Source organism: Acomys minous, assembly GCF_964271855.1.
Source record: "Acomys minous genome assembly, chromosome: 9".
NCBI classification, from domain to species: domain Eukaryota; kingdom Metazoa; phylum Chordata; class Mammalia; order Rodentia; family Muridae; genus Acomys; species Acomys minous.
In genome coordinates, this window is record NC_140490.1 from 60,043,290 (window position 1) to 60,064,361 (window position 21,072).

Genomic DNA, 21,072 nt, shown 5'->3' on the forward strand with positions numbered 1-21,072 from the left:
TCCACGAAAGCCTTCACTTACAAGGAAACTGGGACAGAGGGGAGGAAATTCTATTGGGACTCTAGATGAGAGAAGCATGGGAGAATATCAAAGTCGAAGGATCCAGAGGATCCTAGAAGCCTACAAGTAGAACATTATGATAGGCAGATTTGGGCCCAGGGGTCCCGCTCAAACTAAGGCACCAGCCAAGGACAATACAGGTGGTAAACTTTAAACCCCTACCCAGATCTAGCCAATGGAGGGGACATTCTCCACAGTAGAGTGGAGAGTGGGATATGACTTTCTCATGTACTCTGGTGCCTCCATTTGACCATGTCCCCTGGAGGGGGAGACCTGGTGGCACTCAGAGGAAGGACAGCAGGTTACCAAGAAGAGACTTGATACCCTATAAGCATATATGGGGGGGGGAGGTAATCCCATTCAGGAACAGTCATAGTCATAGGGGAGGGGAATAAGGGGAAAATGGGAAGGAGGGAAGAATGGGAAGATACAAGGGATGGGATAACCATTGAGATGTAACAAGAATAAATTAATTTTTAAAAAAGGAAAAAAAGAAAGAATAAAAAAATAAACACAGTAAATTTTGCAAAGGACATGCTGCAAAGATAAACTAGAATAAAAACAGGAGTGGAGGGGCTGGAGAGCTGCTTCTGGGTCTAAGAGCAGGAACTGCTCTTCTAGAGGCTCAACGTGCAGTTCTTAGCTCACAGCTTCTATAACTCCAGCTCCAGGGGACCCCACGATGTCTTCTTCCCTCCCAAGGCACTGTGTTCATGTACACAGACTCACACTAGATACAGCATATGCACACAGTTCACTAAAAACCTTAAAACAAGCAAAACTCACAAAACTGGAGAGGACCAAACGAAGCATGGGATGAGGAGGGAGCGCCAGATGCTCTGAGATTTCCTTTCTTTCACTACTTCACATGTAAAAGTTCACAGCTGGGATGGCCTCCTGGTTTTCTACTGACTTATACTAGGTAGAGGGGGTGCTGGTTAACTGTTTATAAATCAGGAGAGCCTCCACAGGAACCATCTCAAGTAAATGTCAGCAGGGCATTGTTGGGAGCCCTAGGTGAAGGTTAAGGGTGAAGGAAACAGCAAAGAATCTGGTGTTTCTCGAGTTGACCTGTCCTAAAAGATTTAAAACCTGACCAGAATTCTGCCCACCGGGTCCTCTTGCTTCCTAGAAGGAAGGCAAGATAGCAGACAGGGTTTTCAATCTCATTTATATAAAATATCAGCACCTCTGAGTCTGACTTTTCCAGTCTGGAGTAGTGGAGTCTTGGGACACAGGAACTGGCCACCTGTCTTTATTTTTTGTTGCCTGCTGAACAAGTGCTCTACCTCAAGCCCTGGTCGTTAAAAGTATTTTTTCCCCTCCCTCACTTTAAATGCCTGTTCTGCTCTGTTGCTTTTTGTCCAGTAATTGATGGCACACTCTGGTGTCCTTAAAGCTGTCATTCAGTCCCCAAAGGCACAGGAAACAAGCTGTAGAAAAGCACCCATAGAGTGCTGCCTGTGTTTGATAACATCTCTGCAGTCCAAGAGCCTCTGCCTGGTCCTGTCCTGGGCAGCTGGCCCAACCAGCAGACGACTCCACCCACCTCCCCGCCCCTCAGATATTCCAGCTTCAAGGCAATGTTTCTGCCTCTTAGTTGCCACTCTGCTTGCAACAGGCCAGAAATCCAAGTCTGGGGTAAGCTCTGCTGTAGCACAGGTGCTGGGGATGCCAGGAGCTAGGGATGCAGGCTCTGGAGAATCAGGCAAGTGGGTGTGGCTCAGGGTAAGAGCCCAGTGGGAATGGCTCTGGTTCCCTTTGCTGCTCAGTGGCCTCAGCAGGCTATGATGTAGCTGGGTGAGTAGCTTGTAGTCCTGGCTGGCTGGTGGCATAGCAGTCCTTCCAGATCCAACAATGTCTTTGGAGGAGACTGAGGGCAAGGGATGGGGCCAACAAGGAGCCTGCTTGGCTGCTGTGCTGGGGTCCAGGGCTACTGGTGACCTACACATGCCTCTCAGTCAGGAGTGATCCAAGAAGCAGGCTGCTGACACACTGTTTTGTACATGTGGACCTGTGAGGACAGAGTGTGGGACAGAGAGAGAGGCCAAGGGTTGGGTGCTCTGTCTTTGTTTTTCTGTCTGGTGTGTCTGAATCACCCACGGGCGAGGCCCAGGCCATGCTGGGAAGTTGTGGCAAATCCTCAGCACCCTAAAGGCCTGAGAATATAGATACTTGTGAGAAACAATACCAGATCTTTGAAAATACTTTCCCATTAAACTTGAGCCAGAAGAATTGCCATTAGATCTGGTGTCTGTCAGACTAGGAGGAAGGGCACAGGCAAAGCTCTGACAGGGTTTCTGTGCCAGATGAAACTGGCATGTAGCTTGTTTTTTCCTTCCTTCTTGTTTTGATGGACCCAGAGCCTTACTGTGCTGAGGAAGTTCCCTGTCATGTGTCCCAGCCCTGGTCTTCCTCCTTTCCTTCCCTTAGATCTGCATTGGGAATCAGAAGTATGGCCAGCTAACACTCACGTGGTGTCAGGAACACTGACTGTGAGGGTATCTGGGTGAGGTGTGGCACTTGTCTTTGGCCTGCTTGGGAGGCAGTTGCTTGTGGTAGGGCTCTTCTGCAGGCTGCCCATTTCCTTCCTCCCGTGGATTAGGACTTGGGTGTAGGAGCTGATGTATTAAGTAACCATGGTAAATGTATGTGATCAGGGACTGTAGTGCTGGGGCCCATGGAGTGACTGCTGTTATTAATATACATGTGTAGTGTCCCAGGGTTTCAAGGCTGCCCTGAGCCATCATATCCACTATCACTAGTGTCATCACACAGAGATGGTGTGAGCTTGTGTTTTCCTTCCTTTTTGTTTTGATGGCCTCAGAGCCTTATTCTGCTGAGCACTCTTTGGTTTGGGTCATTCTTGGCTCCGAATGCCAAATTTATTTGCCTCCTCATCCCTGCATGTCTCACCATACCATCCCCACACATAAATTTCATTTTTAGTCAACATAAAACAGCAGATAGAAATCAAAACTGGTAGAAAACATTGTGGGAGAACTGAGATGTGTTGTTGCACACCTGTAATCCCAGCACTCAGACGCTGAGGCAGGGGAATGAACATTTGAAGCCAGCATGAGCTGTCTGCCCACACACACACACACACACACACACACACACACACACACACACACACACACACACTTTTTCCCTCTTCTTGTTTCCTAAGCAGTGTGGTGTTCCATGTTAGAAAGGTGTTGGGCTGTGTGTTCCCTCAAAATAAAGGAATCAATAACAAAACAAGAATATATTTCATTATGCACGTGGTGGCTCATGCCTTTAATCTCAGCACTTGGGAGGCAGGCAGATCAGTATGAGTTTGGGGCCAGCCTGATATACAAAGTGAGTTGAGGACAGCCAAGGCTACCCAGAGAAACTTTGTCTAAGGCAAACAAAAGCAAAAAACAGGTGTTTTTAAATAGCCCAGGCCATATGATACAGGCAAAGAGTCTGAGCTGTACAGTATTCATACAGCAAGGGTCCAGGAGTCCTGTCACTAATATGGACATTAAACACTAGTTGGTATAAAACATCCATTCAATGAAAGAGAAGAGTAGTATGACTGAGGCAGATGTGAATGCCTCCAAGTGCCAGTGGGTCTCAGCAGAGTCCAGGGAATGAGAACTTGCAGTGATGGTCTAATGTAAACCATGGCCCATGTTAGCGCTCCCCCCATACCTGTGTATGCATGTGTGCACATATGCTTATGTTGTGTAGGCTTGCACGTGGAAGTCACAGCCCAACCTCCGGTGCGAGTCGATGCATGCCTTTCACTTTGCTGAGGTAGGGACTCATACTTTGCCACTTCCTTTGCTAGGCTTCTGACCTGTGGGAATATCTTCCTGATAGTCTTCTGTCTCCACCTCCCATCAATGTCTGCCATCTTGTCTGGCCTACATGGGTGCTGGAGCTTCAAACTCAAGTCCTTACACTTGCATGGCAGACACTCTATCCATTGAGCCATTTCCCTAGCCCGGCAGCTGTGTTTTTAAAGCAGCACCAATACTCAATCTGTCCGCCAAACATTCAGAGTTAGTACTTTACAATCGCCCTGAGAAGAAACCGAGAGGGGAACCATCCTGTGGCCTTGGTCTGAAGAGTTCAGCACAGTATCCTCTTGCTGCTGTAAAGCCAGGATATCTGAGACCAACAGCTTGGGGCAAAGTAAACAATATAAAGAGATTCTCTGTAGTCATGTAAGGATAGTTTTGTGCACCAAGAAGAAAACATGTCAGTTTATTGGAAATTTTTATCAAAAGGCTTGAATCTGGGAACAAATTGAAGTGAAGCAAACAAAATGACTTAAAGGCACAAAAGATCTCAGTTGTGTTTAAACTCCTTCTAGGGATGCTAATGTTGTGCCATGCATTTTCTTCTCATCCCTACATCTGGGTACCCTTCTCCTTTTTGTAGAGTTCCTTCTGTTCCCCATGTACTGGTTTCTAAACAGAGAAAGACCAGGCACTGGCCTGAGGTAGCCCCAACAGTCTGTATCACTTTCTGCATGTGACCTTTACTCTCCAGGCTCTTTGCCTTTGTGTTGACTGAGCCACAACATCACAGTGCAAGTGAAAGTCATATGTGGCCTCCATATCAGCCTGTGTTTATGTGATATTAATTCCTTGTTCCAGGCTCGCCATCATGGATGCTCTGCAGGAAGCAAATGGCACTTTTGCCTTAAACCTTTTGAAACTACTGGGTGAAGATGGCTCCAAAAATGTATTTTTCTCACCCATGAGCATCTCCTCAGCCCTGGCCATGGTCTTGATCGGGGCAAAGGGAAGCACTGCAAGCCAGATGATTCAGGTAACCAGCACCATTTCCTAGCAGCTAAGTATCATTGACTGTCAGTTGAGCTGGTCCTCCACATTCTCAATCTAAAAAAAATAGTGAGGAATAAATGGGAATGCAATGACACGGAGTTATTGTTGGACACATTATACCTGTTAGGAGCCTATCACTGACTCACCGGTGCTCACAGTGTGTATGTGAGGGTTAGTGCCAGTAAAAACACCACAAGGGTGGTACCAGTGTCCCTGTGATCCCTACTTTCTTCTCTGTAGCCATAATGAGTCCCAGCTTTCTCTCAAGTAAGGCACTAGGACTGGTCTTGTGCCAGGACCTAAAAGTTTCTTGCAAAATGGGGTCAGCCTTGGCTGTGAGCCCAGGACAGATTCATTAGGGCTCTTCCAGGTTGGAGTGCTTTAGCTACAGAGGTACATGAGCTGCAGAGACAGGATGTCCTGGCATAAGATGGGGAGGCCACCTTGGACTCAGCTTTGCATTCTGGGTAGTTCTTGGCCATACCTTTCCATTTTTATAAGATCTAATTGTTCTTGTTGTTTTCTCAACCTGCCTCCTCCCTGTGAGCATTAGGGCCTACAGGCTTGCCTTCAATTTTAAACTGTCTTTCTTTCACTTCCAAGCTATTGCAACTTCTGACAAGCAGTTCATTTTTTCCTATGGGAGCAGCTGAAGTCACTCAGGTAGCTGTTCAGCAGGCTTAGATGTCTAAGGAGCTGTGTCTAATGTCTGGCACCTAGTGTTCACTATTGGTGGGGTCTTGCTTCTGTTTCAAGCAGCTTTACGTGGTGGTAGTTCCTCCAGGATTTTCCATGTGGCCTCCTGCAGGATGGCTTGGACTTCCTTCCACCATGATGGCTAGGAAGAAGAGCACCAATGTGGCAGCTGCCAAGGCCTTTTAAAGCCCAGGCCCAGCACATGGCCACTCTCCTTAATCCTGTGCTGAGACAGTGCTGGAAGCAACCCAGATCCAAGAGCAGGGAGGAGACTAGGTGACCTGAAGTCAGAAACCAGCTGCACTTGAATGACAGCAGGTCTCCTTGGTCACCATGCTTGACCAGAGCACAGTTAGTGACCATGAAGAGCTGGGTTTGTAAAGAGCCTTTTCTGCTCAGACAGGGCACAGGGGAGGAACCTAGGGAGGGAACCTTCAAGATACTTTCTTCTTTAAGGAGGTGGCTCTTTGAGTGGCAGCAGGGATCTGAAAGTTTCTGAGGATGAGTTTAGTGTTGACTCATGTCCTACAGCTCAGCTGCCTAAGTTGTGTTTTTATCTGTTTTGATTTCAGGCACTTTCTTTGGATAAATGCAGTGGCAATGGAGGTGGGGATGTCCACCAGGACTTCCAGTCACTTCTCAAGGAAGTGAACAAGACTGGCACGCAGTACTTGCTCAGAACAGCCAACAGGCTCTTCGGGGAAAAGACTTGTGATGTCCTAGCTGTAAGTGTCATGTGTTCCTTAGGGACAGCAGGCTGAGGAGTAGCTCTATTCCCTTGTCCCCCGCCCCCACTGCAAGTTTTCATTTGCTTACATGGGTTGAATCCATATGTGAGTTTATTCCTTTCCTTCCCATTTTTAAAAAATTTGTTTTTTTATTACTTACACAGTGTTCTGCCTAAATGTGTACCTGCAGGCCAGAAGAGGTCAGCGCATGTCATTGTAGTTGGTTGTCAGCCACCCTGTGGTTGCTCAGATTGAATTCAGGACTTTTGGAAGAATAGACAGTGCTCTTAACCTCAGAGCCATCTGAGGTTTCTTGTGCAGCTTTGGCTTCCTGAAACTCACTCTGTAGACCAGGCTGGCCTCAAACTCAGAGATCACCTGCCTCTGCCTCCCAAGTGATGGGATTAAAGGTGTGTGCCACCACAGCCCAGCTAGGAGTCTAGTCTTATTGTACAGAATGTCTAAGCAAGAGCCATCCTTTAACTCTACCCCTTCCACATATAAGAGCTCTTTATATAGGGTGATGTCTGTTCCTGTATATATAGAAATTTAGTCAGTGACAACTTTTCCTGTGTGATACTATTACATATATTGTTTTTAATGTGTTTCTTTTAATTTTTTGAGCATCACAAGGTTGCCTCATTATTATTGATCCTATTGTTGGTGTGAGAGATGGCACCCAGGGACTCATACATTTAAGCGCCAATTTTACCATTGACCCACACTGTAGATACTGTTCAGTGTTATTAGCCATCATGAAAATCCTGAGTACAGATATATGGTGACCGAGTGACCACTTGTATGTGGGGCATTTAGCTTGTACCCAGTGTGGGCCATTACCAACAGAGTTATGGGATGTGGGTTCATGCCCACATGCATCCATTGCTGTCACATACATTTGTAGAATGAAGGTGGAGCCTTAAGAATGTAGTACGCTATTGCTGCATCACTCTCCCAAGTAGCCAGAGATATCAGTAGAGTCTTAATTCCTGTCCCTGTTGTGGGATCTGAGCAATCTGAACTTTTTAAATGTTGACCTTGAGACTGGAAGACATTTTTTTGAGAATGATCAAGGTGAACATTTCTAAAACAAACAAACAAACAAACCTGAAACCTTAAAACTCCTGAATCTAAATTCCACCTGATCCTGAGCGTTTTGGTTAAAGACACTTAGTATGTATATATTAGTTGTTCATTCATATATTCTGTGCTCATTTTTTGTGGTGGGTTTTATTCCTCTGTATTAATTTATAGCAGACTTCCTTGTAGCTATGTTTGAGATCAGTCTGATTTTTTTTAACCGTAATTTTCAAACCTATTTCAGATATACAATGCTTTAAAATGATAAAGTGAGCGTAGCAGAGTGTCAGATCATGTGCAGTAAGTTCTATGTGCCAGTACCTTTATTTATTTTTGCACAGTATATTACTTGCTTTGCAACTCCACCTACAGTCTATGTTATTATCAGTTTTAGGCTTTTTAATATGAAAAAAAAAACCCAAAACTTCCACCAAAGATAATTGGCTTACACAATTTCTTATTTTATTGTGTTATTTTTCATTAATTTATCATTTAAAGATTTCAAATATTAACCCTGGTGAGGTGCAGGACTTTAATTCCAGGAGCAGGCAGGTCTCTGAGTTCAAGGCCAGACTGGTCTACAGAGTGGCTTCGGGACAGCCAGGGGTACACAAAGAAGCCCTGTCTCACCCTTTCCCCCAAAGATTTCAAATACTAATCACAAAATGCAATTAAATTCTTCCTTAAGAGTGACTGGTTGTTGCTTAAAAATTAGCAGCTTAAACTCAATACCCAGTGTGTTTTTAAAGTGTAAACCACTCAGAGGTATGGCAAGGTATCAGTTTGTGAGCAGCCAGTTTGATCCAGGCATGCAGGAGTCAGGGATGATATGTAAACCATGCACCATGCCAAGAATCTATGGAAGAGCTGATAAACGACTCAACAGTTAGAAGCCTTGGGCTCTCCTCCTTCTTTCCAGCTTGGGTTCCTTTTCTATCACCCACAGGACAGCTCACAACCATCTGTAACTACACTTTTGAGGAATCTGAACACCTTTTCTGGCTTAGGGGAACACAGGCACACATGTTGAACACTGGTATACATGTAAGCATAATGCCCAGTCACAAATATATATATATATATAATAGTAACTTAAACAATAAAATTAAATAGCCTGTCAGATCTCACAGTGACCCTCTGAGGTATAGCCATAGCTGTCTCCTCATTTACAAGGGTCGAGGAGGTAGAGAGAGCAGCCTGGCTAAGGCCACCCAGCTGATGCTCAGACTATGGTGTTGAAACCCTGAAACATAATTCTGTTTCCCTCAGTGTTTGTTTGCTAAATAAAATACCTGGTATGAAAGCAAACCAAAACTTAAGAAAAAAGGTACATTTGCCACACACACATAAATACACACACTAAAAATGAAAACAGTTCTCTCAAAGAAGAATTAAATCTGTAGCCATGAGATGAGCTGTTTCCTAGAAACACTGAGGAACTTCCGTACATACTGTCAGCTTAATGGACGTTTTAGACTATTTATGTTGTATTGAGTTTTTCTGTTGTTGCCTGGCAGTAAGTGGGTGGGCATCAATGTCACTGTCGTTTCATAGAATTCATCAGCAAATGGCTTGAACTTTAGTGTGTCTTATGCTACTAGTGATCAGTCCCCTTTAAGGCCCTGTGCATGCCTGGCCAGTCCTTCACTATGTGCTGAGTCACCCACAACCACACCCCGGCATGGACTGTGTTTTTGTGACTTGCTCATCCCCTGCAACTGAGCTGCCTGACTGTGGACAAATAGCTATTCAAATTCCATGTCATGAGGTAAAATAAATTAAAATGAAGTATTCAGCCCCATAGCTTCATGGCTACTTCCCTGGTGCTCTGTGGTGTAGGTGACATATTTTGAGTGGTGCTAATTTATATTCTGTTAGTATGAACACTGTGGCTGAAGGTCCAGGCTGTGCACAGTGCAGAGGAGTCATAGCACGTGTGGGGTTAACCCTCACTCTGCCAGTGTTAGAGTGACAGCAGGGTGACACTGCATCTGACGGTGCTCCCAGTGTGGAGGTCTGTTAGAGTGACAGCAGGGTGACACTGCATCTGACGGTGCTCCCAGTTACCTCATGAGCCTCAGCTACAGCCTCGAGGATCCAGCTAGTTACATAAACTCATTCACAAACAAAGCTAAAGAAAGCTGGAAACAGAATGGCTGCATTTTACACTCTTCCCATGGATTTGTTCGCAGAGCACATCTGTATGCCATTACACTTTGAATCTCTGCTCCTGTGCGCTGAGGAAGGCGGCGCTTGGTGCTAATCACTTTCCTGGCTGTGTAATCATGTTGCTCTGTCCTAGTCCTTTAAAGATTCCTGCCGCAAGTTCTATGAAGCAGAGATGGAAGAGCTGGACTTTCAGGGCTCCACAGAGCAGTCCCGACAGCACATCAACACCTGGGTGGCCAAAAAGACTGAAGGTGAATGCAGGCTGCCTCGAGTTTGTTTGTTTTTAGTGCTGAGATTTGACTCCAGGGCCCTGAGCATGTTGAGCAGGCTCTCCTGTGCACTGAGCCACAGCCCAGTCCCTGTTAAGCACTTAGCCTATGGTTTTTAAAAAACTGGTGTATTTATTTGTTGTTTGTTTATTGTGTGTTTTTGTATGTCTGTGCACACCTGCACTCAGGACAACTGACAGGGGTTGGTTTCTCTTTCTACCACAGGAGTCTGGGATACTACTCAGTTCTTCAGGTTTGGTAGTGGGCACCTGTACCTGCCAGGCCAACTCTGATGCCAGTCTTTTTAATTTCATTTTTGATTTTTCAGATAGGGTCTCACTGTAACCCTGGCTCTCCTGGAACTCACTATGTAGACCAAACTGTCCTCAAACTCAGAGGTCCAGCTGCCTCTGCATCTCAAGTGCTAGGATTAGAGGCCTGTGCCCCATGCCATGCTCTTTAGTCTATTTTTAAAAACTTTTTTTTGAGACTGTGTCACTTTTTGTTTATTTAATTTCATGTGCATTCCTGTTTTGCTTGCATGTCTGTATGAGGATGTTGGAGCCATCTGGAGCTGGAGTTACAGACAGTTGTGAACTGACATGCAGGTGTTGGAAATTGAACTTGAGTCCTCTGGAAGAGCAGCCACTGCTCTTAACCACTGAGCCATCTCTCCGGCTCCTTTGTAATTTATTGTTAGGAATCATATTGTTAATGCCTTCACTAGAACTCAAGTGTAAACAATAATGACCTTTTGTTCTTTAAATCAGGACTTGTTGACTTGCCTGGGGAGTGAACCCAACGATGTGAGTGTGACAAAGTAAAGCACTCTAATGTTGATCTGCAGCTGCAGAAACCAGAACTCTTTCTTTTCTTTCTTGAGGCAGCATTTCTCTATATAGCCATGGCTGTCCTGGAACTCACTCTGTAGACTAGGCTGGCCTTGAACTCAGGGATCTAAAAGCTTGCACCACCACATCCAGCCCCTACATCAGAACTCTTAAACTCTTCCCATGACAACTTCTTTTTGCCTAAGAAAATGTCATATGACTTTGTACACTGTGTAAAACAGGTATACATTGAGAAAATAAATTTTTAGAAATGTGTTTTAATCTAAATTGTTGGTATATGTATAATTTTGTCATAATTAAATATGGAGACAGCTGTAATCCCACGCACCTGTAATCCAGTGACTCCGGGAGTCAGAGGCAGGAAGATGGTTGTGATTTCAAGGCTGTCCTGGTCTACAAAGTGAGTCCAGGACAGCCAAGGCTACACAGAGAAACCCTGTCTCGGAAAAAAAGAAAACGCAACCCCCACTACCACCACAATCAGCAAGAACAACAACAAAAAACCCAAAGCAAAGCAAAACAATAAAGACAGGAAGAAACTGGCATATTACTGAGGGGGAAGGGTATCTAACACAATCCAACCTAAAAAGAGAATAAATTTAAAGCTCTAAACACTATTTTATATGTATGTATTTATGACTGCATAAACTTATATGCACTCTGTGCCTTCAGGTGCTTACAGAGGCCAGAGAGTGCCTTATCCTCTGGTACTGAAGCCACAGGCAGTTGTGAGCCACCTGTTGTGGGAGCTATATGAAATTTTAATCTCTTAATTATCTCTTCATCTCCTCAGAGATGTAATAATTTGAGGTTTATGTGTTGAGAATTAACATACAAGAATGTCAAATGTCTATTTTTTCACAGTAAAGCCATACTTTCTCTAAGAGCAGAGTAGTTTGCATGTAGCTCACAATCGCTGCCTTCCTCACATGACAGTGAATAGGAGCTGACATGTTTCACACAGTCTGCATTTTATGGTCTAGCATGATGGCATGCACAGTCCACAGTGCTCATGTATGTGAGGGACAAGGCCACAGTGAGGCGCTGTGAAGCATGATGGGAGCTGCTGCCTGAAGCACCTTGGCTTCATCATGCCTTTGAGGTTGAATGTAGTTTTGCCTATTGCGGGTTCAGGAAGCCTTGACTGTTGGCACTTTCAAAATATTACCAGCTTTTGGTACTTTTTAATTTAATTTAATTTATTTTTTTACTTTTTAAAGACAGTGGCTCACTTTGTATCCCTGGCTGGCCTATAATCTGTTATGTAGACTGGGTTGGCTTCAAACTCACAGAGATGGGCCTCTCTCTGGCTCTGGGATTAAATGCTCTGTCACCACATCTGGCTTTCCGCAGCTTTTAACAGCATGTCTGTGATGCCTCCCAATATTTGATACACCTATCTGAGAACTGACCAGCCTCCTGTCTCTCCTTTCCTCAGTCCCTCCTTCCTCCCTCCTACTCTCCCTCCTTCCCTTTATTTTTCTCTTTATTTAAAAAAATTTTTTTTAACAGAGTGCAGAATGCTTTCACTCTAGTCTGCAGCTCTTCCTTCACTGGGTGCAATTTTCTCATATCTACATTCTGTAGTTATGTAGCATGGCTGCAGGTGCTGGGCCCAGCCCCCACTGCTTGTGGCTGTACACTGCTTCATACGTGTAAGGTCCATTCTATGACTGCTTTTCTACTTTCAGTTTATTTTAAGCTTATACATAGATATTTATATTGACAAGGTTCTGTGTGATTTTTCAATGTGCATTCTCTAATGTTCATACACACACACACACACACACACACATACACACACACACATATCACTTCAAATATTTTTAAATTTAAATTCATAACGAGTCTATTTTAAAACAGCCTAAAGTTCCCTTCTTAAAGTTGTACATACCAATGGTCTCATGACCGCTCACGTATTACATATAAATTACAACTGCATATTTAACATCGAATCATACATTTTATGTGTTTATTTCGATAACTAAAATTTTCTTACAAGACCCTTTTCAGCTTAGTTTACTTCTCTCTAAAGCTTTTGAAGGCCTAGGCTCTGTCCTAGAGAGAAGTCTCAGCAGATAAGGATGAACACAAACTGCTCTGTAGAGGTCCTGAGTTGGTTCTCAACACCTGAGCCACTTCCTATAATCTCTACTCTAGGCCATGTAACACCTGGGGCCACTGAGGACATCAACACATAGGGACTTACATGCACGCACACAGAATAAACACAAGCAGAAATAAATCCTAAACAGCAACAGTCATCTTCTGTTGTTGATTTCAGGGTTGTAGCTTTAAGGACAAATGCCCCATTATATTAAGAGAAGTGAAGTCTCTCATTCATGCTGTTGACCAGAGCAGGGGGTGGTGCCAGTTACCTAGGAGCTCTTGGCACATATCAGCCAACTCTGTTAGCTAATTGGGTCTTGTATTTGTTACTGTTCTATTGCTGGGAAGACACACCATGACCCAAGCAACTCTTATAAAAGCATCACATTGGGGGCTTGATTACAGTTTTAGTATGGTTAGTTCATGATCATCATGGCCAAAGCAGAAAGGCATGGAGCTAGAGCAGTAGCTGAGAGCTTTGCATCCCGATCCACAGGTGGGTAGGCAAGAAAGAGAGAGTGGGGAATAGAGACACTGACTAGGCTTGCTTTGGGTATTGAAATCTGACTGAGTTCAACCTAGGATTAAACATAGAAATACATATGCCCATATGGAACAATCTCATCCAAGCCACCGCAAGTCTTTAATTAGTTGTTTTTTCTTTTCAATTGCTCCTTTCAGATAAAATCAAAGAGCTGCTGTCCCCAGGTACGGTGGATTCAAACACTCAACTGGTCCTTGTGAATGCCATCTACTTCAAGGGAAACTGGAAGGAGCAGTTTAACAAAAACTATACCCAGGAGAAGCCTTTCAAAGTCAGCAAGGTAAACACAGTGCAGTAACAAGGAGACTCCTGGGCAAGGTCCTCTGTTCACAGAGAGGCTCCTCCTGAGCCTGCGCCTCTCCTGCCCTTGGGCAGCTCAGCAGCCAGGACTCTCTCAGCCTTGGGAATGTTCTCTTCCCTTCCTCCTTTGCATGTCACCCATGGTGGCTGCAGGCTCCATGGCTTCAGGCCTGGCCCTGCTTCTTTCATGGCTTATTCTGCCAATGGCAGCTGCTAAGGCCAAACGTGATGGCAGAGCTCTGCAGTGGACTTGAAATGGTCTTTCATAGATCTTTGGAGGTAAAGTCTCAACTCCATATGTGGTGTAGAAGGTACCTTGTGGCCCTGAATGCAGCCCATTCCTCATGATTCCCTTCAGTAGTGTACACTCCTTTCTTTTCAGTTGTCTTCCTAGAGGTGCTGTCTTGTGTCTTCCCTGTCCTTCAAGAGGACCACACCCCCAGCTGGTTGCCACAAAACAGTTCTGTGGGAAAATCTTTCTCACCTGTTTGGAAAAACAGCTGAGAGCAGGCGGCTGTGTAAAGCAAGCCTATCTCATGGCCTGTAATCAGTTAGCAGTGAGCCAGTGTGTGAAATTCCGAGTTGGCTTGATGGGATAAGCATAGAATTTTGCTTCTAGACCAGCAGACGAAGGATGTGTATGGGATAGACTCCATGTTCAAACTCTTCAAGGTTGGAGCATTTCTTGCTGATGACCCAGGGTTTTTGTTTTTCTTTTTGTTCTTTTATTCTCTCTGTCTCTCTCTGACTCTCTTTGTCCCTCTTTATCTGTCTCTGTCTCTGTCTCTCTCTGTCTCTCTCTGTCTCTCTCTGTCTCTCTCTCTCTCTCTCTCTCTCTCTCTCTCTCTCACACACACACACAAACAGAGTTGCACAACACTCTGTCTCTCTCTCTTCCTCCTCCTCCTTTCTCCTTTTCCCTTTCTTCTCCTTCTCCTTCTCCTTCTCCTTCTCCTTCTCCTTCTCCTTCTCCTTCTCCTTCTTCTTCTTCTTCTTCTTCTTCTTCTTCTTCTTCTTCTTCTTCTTCCTCCTTTTCCTCCTCCTCCTCATCTTATTCCTCCTCCTCCTCTTCCTCTTCCATCTTCTCCTCCTCCTCTTTCTTCTTTTCTTTGGTTTTTCAACACAGAGTTTCTTCGGATAGCCTTGACTGTGATGAACTAGCTTTGTAAACCAGGCTAACATCAAACTCACAGCAATGCACCTGCCTCTTTCTTGGGAATTGCTGGAATTAATGTCGTGTGCTACTATGCCTCTCATTTCTGTTTCTTTATCTCTTTCTCACTTAGTCCATATACTCCTAGGCTGCCAGAACAAATTTATGGTATCAACACTCTGGATCATTAACCAGACATTGGATCTCCCAGGCAAACTTGAATTTGAACCTCCAGGTTCTCAGAATATGCATTTTATTTCAAGTTTTTTTTCTTAAATAAACTGTTCTGGATTTTACTTATTAGATTATTTCTATCTTTGAAGTCACTTGTTGGCAAAATGTATGTTAGGACTTCCTTCACTGCAAGGAACCGAATCCCTAAATGACTATAGTTGAACTCATACAAATTCATCACCCACTAGGAAGACAAGAATAGGTGGAAACTGGGGCGGCCTGCATGAGGTGATGTTCTTGGGACCTGGCTCTCCTTTCCTGCTCTGCTATCCTGAGCATGGGGCCTTTTTCCTCATGCTCACACCGGGGCTGTAGCTTCTGCATTCTGCAAGAAGACATATGACTGAGAGCAAGAAGCCTCCTCCTGAGACCTTTCTCATCTATTACATAAGTAGAAGTACTTACTGTGGCTAATGCCAAGTGCAGTGCCAAGAGCCATTGTCATCTCTGCAGTAGACACACATTTCTCTGTGGCTCTAGCAGATGCTGACTGTAATCCATATATGTGACCATATCTCCAGATGCACAGGATTTTCTGTTGGTTTGGCTTCGTATTTAAATTGTGAGCAGTATTCCTGCTCATTAGTTTGCTTCTAGTTTAATCTTCAGATGTCACTTGAGAGTCTACTGAGCACCAGGCATTAACTGGCTGAGTGTTTGTACTTTTATGAAGCTCTGTTTTCCAGGAAGAGAGAAATTTTAGACAAACATAGTTAAGAACACAGTGGTTGTTGGGAGGGAAACATACAGAGGAGGTGGCAAGATGCTGTGCTTGGGTGTGGTTGCAGTGCAGGCCACTGAGGAAACCTTCAATGTAAGATGGCATGTGAGCAGGCACCAGGACATAAGAGGCATGTTTCAGGTTCTGAGGACCAGTTTGTTGGGCAGTAAGGGACTTAATCCCGTAATCCCACAACACTACAAAAGCCTATGACTCTAGTGGATCAAAGAAGAGAGGATGAAACAGATAGAGCAGGGAGCAGGGTGGGCTCCTTTTTGTATTCTTGGGTGTTGGAAGGACATTAATTACCTTCTGTTCCTGCTAGAGTGGAACCACACAAAGGTGTCCAGCCACAGCACTGCAGTCTCACTGGCTGTGTGCTGAGACATCTGGCTGCTGTGCTGAGGTCACTGACAGGGAGAGCATCCCAGTATCCCAGGCTGTGCTGATGGCAGTGGAGGTTAAAAGTAAAGTCAGATTTTGGTTATATTTCAAAGGGACAGACAATACAACATGGTACTGGGACGAATGCAGGGCCTGTGAGAAAGACAGTTGTCAAGGGCATGAAATGGTTTTGGCAACTGGAAGGAAGTCACCACTGTCAAACAAGACAAGTAAGAGTTATAGGTAGAGCAGCTGTACCAAGGTATGTCAAAGTACAGGTGTCAGATAGACTACAATATACATTTTTCCAGAGTTCAGGGAGAAGGTCAGGCTACAACAGTGAGTGTGGGAGTTATGTTCAAAGTCATGAAAGTAAATGAGATCTCAATAGAAAAGAATTTATGGCCCATGATATCACAGGTGTTCGTAGATTGGTTCGGTCATCTTTCTGTCTCTAAACAGTGGAGATAACCAACTTAATAAGAAAAAGGGTTCATTGGACTCAGTGTTAGGGGTTTAAGTCTATGATGAGATGGACCCATTGGTTTGAGGTTTCTGGAATGAATGTTGGGAACAGGTATTAGAGCAAAATGGTTCACTCCAAGGCCAGGGAGTGAAAGAGAGGAAAACATCCAGGATCCCACAGTTCCTTTCAAGGGCATACCTCAATGACATAAACACTTTCCTCTTGGTCCCGCCTTTTAGAGAGTCTACCATTATGCCAGGCTTGGTGGCATATATCTTTAATCCTAACACTCAGAGGCAGAGAAAGGTTGCTCCCTGAGTTCAAGACCAGCCTGCTCTGTGTTGCAAGTTCTAGCTCAATTAGGGCTACATAGTGAGATGCTGTCTCCAACAAACAAGATTCTACTTCTCCCCAACCTTGCTCAGTGAGGCCTAAGCCTTGAAAAATGGATCTTGGGGACATGTAAGGTCTAATCAAGTGTTTGAGAGACTGAGTAAGTATTATAAAAGTTATTTCAAGAAAATGCTCCCGAGGCTTGAGAGATGGCTCAGCAGTTAAAAACACATGTTGTTCTTGAAGAGAACCAGAGTTAAAATCCAGCACCTACTGGTGTCTCATAACCATCTATAACTGCAGTTCTAGGGAATTTGCATCCTTCTTCTGAAATATGCATGCACTAAACACACATAGTCTTGTGGTACCTCTCCATACATGGAGGCCAAATACTCATAAAACACTATTAAAATGCAGGTAGGTATTCAGCTGGGTTTGGTGGTGCATACCTATAATCCCAGAACTCTGAGAGGTAGATGCAGGTGATCTCATTAAGTTCAAGCCAGGAAAGTGAGTCCAAGATAGCCAAGGTTATTAGGAGAAACCCTATCTCAAAAAGCAACCTCGTCCCCCCAAAAAGTATTTCTAGGTGCAGTAGCTGTCTCCCTTGGTTGAATTTGCCTAACGTGTCACTTATCTTTCCTTTCCAATTGATATTCATCCATTCTGTACAGAATGAGGAGAGACCTGTGCAAATGATGTTTAAGAAGTCTACCTTCAAGATGACCTATATTGCAGAGATAGCCACCAAGATCCTGATGCTTCCCTATGTCGGCAATGAGCTGCACATGATCATCATGCTTCCAGATGAGCACATTGAACTGAGCACGGTGAGGCGCGCGGGCCCTTGATGAGGATGTGAGGGAGAAAGAGTAGCATTTGGGTTTCTGCTGGGGCAGTTCTCCTAGGCTCCCATGATCATGTTTTTATCTTCTATTCATTTGTGGGCCTGGAGGGATGCTTGGCAAGCTCTCAGCATTGAGCTGCTCCCTAGCCCCTCCCAGCCACCATATCACCCCACAGCCACACTCCCTGCGCAGTGTAGAGCCTCCCCATCATCTGAGGAGCCCTGTGTGACAGCACTGTCCTAAAGTCTTGAACTCTCCCCTAGGTGGAAAAGGAAATAACTTACGAGAAATTCATAGAGTGGACGAGGCTGGACAAGATGGATGAAAAAAAGGTGGATGTTTTCCTCCCACAGTTTAAGCTGGAGGAGAACTATGTCATGACGAATGTGCTGTGCAAGCTGGGCATGATGGATGCCTTTAAGCCTGATAGGGCAGACTTTTCTGGTATGTGTTCCAAGAAAGGCATGTCTTTGTCCAAGGTCATACATAAAGCCTTTGTGGAGGTCAATGAGGAGGGCACAGAGGCTGCGGCTGCTACAGCTGTCCTCATGAAGCGGAGGTGCTTGAAGATCAACCCCAGATTCTGTGCAGACCACCCATTTCTTTTCTTCATTCAGCATGTTGAAACCAATGGGATTCTGTTCTGTGGCAGGTTCTCTTCTCCCTGAGGGCGGGATGCTCCTGTCAGTCTTTTACTCACTCTATGGTTTACCTGTGACTCAAGTGACCTTACCAGTGAGTGCAATGACAGTTATGAAATAAAGGGCTTTATAGCACCCACCTTCCAAACAGTGTGTCTCTCTGTCTCATGGGAGCACTTTTCCTAAGCTCTAGATTTGCACTTCTGTGGGTTTGTGGTGAAGCTGGCTGCAGAGCTCATCCCTGCTGCAGGACCCTGTGTCTGCCAGCACAGGCAGGTACGTGTGCTTCTGTCTGCTTCCTTAGTAGCATCAGGATCTCATCTCACTTTAAGTGAAAAAAAAAAGCTAGTGAACTGAAGTTCTGATGAGTGGGCAGCAGGAACATGCCTCAGATGGTCTCTGTGTAGAACTGTGTGCCAAAATTTGTATAAGCCAGACAGGTGGGGTGAGCAGGCACTCAGCCCAGTGAGAAGAGCTCGCTTTTCCTATATCTGCTTTTCTCTGTCCTGTGGTATGACACATAGACCCCTTTAGATGCACACTGTCCACTTTCTCCGAGGGCTTGTAATCATGAGGTCATTCCCAGGAATATACTTGACTATAGCTGCATGAATAGACACCAAGTGACTTTCTACTTAGTAACAAGCATTACAAGTAAAACCTTGAAAGTTTCTTCAGGCGTGTTTGTTGGTTGCTAGAAATACAACAAAAGCACTCAGCAGGAAGGGAAGCAATTGCAGGGGGCAAGGTCTGTGTGGAAGAGTCATATTGGAATTCTAAGGGCTAGCAAAGCAAGAAGGACTTTCCATGAGCTATGTGCAGTTTTGCAGTAGACATAATCTATGACATCAATACCCTAAGTGACAGAAACCATCTCACTACATGTGACAAAGGCCTTCATGATACAAGTTATGAAGAATCTAGGAATATGAGGATCACATCTCAACACAATAATGGCAATGCACAACAGGACTAAAGACAGCAGCACCCTAAGTGGAGAAAAACAAAGGACTTGTACTAGCATAAGGAACCAAACAAGGATGGCCACTCTCCCCATTGCTGTTCAATGTTGTGCTCTAAGTCTTGGCTAGATCATAAGACAAGTGGATTAGATAAAGGATATTCAAATAGGAAAAGAAAAAGCTTACGCCTCCTTATTTGAAAATGACATGATTCTATGTTTAAAGATCTTAAGGATGCCAAAAGTACAGATAATAAACACTTTCATCAAAGTAGCAGGATACAAAAAGCTAACACATAAAAGTTGCCTTCTATATGCAAATATGCCAAGAAGGAAATAAGGGACACAATGGCATTTACAATAGCCTTAAACCAAGGTTTTAACCCCCCCCCCACGAAGAAAAACCTTATTCAGCAAAGGATACATTAATTTAAGTGAAGAACAGCCTACAGAATAGAAAATAAATCTTTACCAGTTTCTGTCAGAGTCTTAGTGTCTAGAATATATGAAGAACTAAAACAATAACAACAACAAGAGCAATCCCATAAACATTAAGAAAACAACTCAACTAAAATCTGGGAGATAAGACTAAACAGTTCTCAAAAGAATATAAGGAAACTTGTGGAAAATGGAGGGGAAAGATTAAAGGACCTGGAGGTGACAGGAACTTCACAAGAAGAACAACAGAGTCAACTAACCAGGGCCCAGAGTTGCCTGCTGAGACTGAAGCACTAACCAAGGACCTTGTAGGACTGGACCTAGGCCCCTTACAAACATGGAGCTGATGGACAGTTCATAAATCAACTCTCTCTGGCATGGACTCTCTTGCCACCTTTTCCATTACTTCCCCCCTTGGCAGGACTGTATCACCAGGCTACAGGGGAAAGCCACATGCTCAGTCCAGTTCTGATAGTACCTGATTAACTGGAGTGGATGGGAAGGGACATCCCATTTTCTGAGGAATAACAGAGGTGGGGAGAGGAAAAAAGGAAGGGAGGGTGGGACTGTGAAGTGAGTAGGGATGTAAAGTGAATAAATAAATAAAGAATAAAAATAATAAATGCAAAAGACAGGAAATATTTTTAATTGTCTGTATATTTTAAAATGTTGCTATCAAGAAAGTGCAAATGCTTTGAGATTTCCCTCTACTGGTCAGAATGGCTAAGAACAACAACAACAAAAAAATCCAAAACCAAACTTCAAAAGAAATGCTGATACAGATGTGGAAAAGGAGAACACTTATTCACTGTGGATGGGTTTGCAAACTAGTACAAAAGTATGAAAATAAGTTTGCTGTTCCTCAAAGAGCTATGAATAAATCTACCATATGATCTAACTATACCACTCTGGGACATATACCCCAAAACTAAATCTTACTAGAGAGATACTTTGTCTTCTAAATTCACTGTTACTTTATTCACAATAGCCAGGAAATGGAAATAGCCTAGATGTCCATCGACCAATGAATGGATAGTAAAGAAAAATGGGTTGTATTTACACAATGGAATATTATTCATCTGTTAATAATAATGAAATTAAGAAATGATCAGGCAAAATGATGGAGAAGAAAAAATCATCATTTGGAATCAAAGATCCTAAATCCAGAAAAACAAACATTATATGTTTTCTCTTATATGTGAATGCTAAATTTGAAATTTTGTGCCTGGATCTTTCTTCTTGTTGTTTTGTATTGTTTTTG

The 21,072-nt window shown here is 44.0% G+C and overlaps 1 protein-coding gene across 2 annotated transcripts; it reads left to right on the plus strand.

The window, feature by feature from the left end:
- Positions 1-1,619: 1,619 nt before the first annotated feature.
- Positions 1,620-18,551, plus strand: LOC311605705 (serpin B6-like). 2 transcript variants are annotated; one of them, XM_084796437.1, is made up of 7 exons: positions 1,620-1,701; positions 4,695-4,869; positions 6,155-6,307; positions 9,693-9,810; positions 13,470-13,612; positions 17,598-17,753; positions 18,035-18,551. In XM_084796437.1, exons 2-7 carry the CDS (start codon positions 4,705-4,707, stop codon positions 18,437-18,439), a joined length of 1,140 nt encoding a protein of 379 aa, XP_084652563.1. In that variant the 5' UTR covers positions 1,620-1,701; positions 4,695-4,704; the 3' UTR covers positions 18,440-18,551. The 2 variants fall into 2 exon arrangements, with proteins under 2 accessions (XP_084652563.1, XP_084652564.1); XM_084796438.1 differs by having other exon boundaries at positions 1,667-1,768.
- Positions 18,552-21,072: the final 2,521 nt, after the last annotated feature.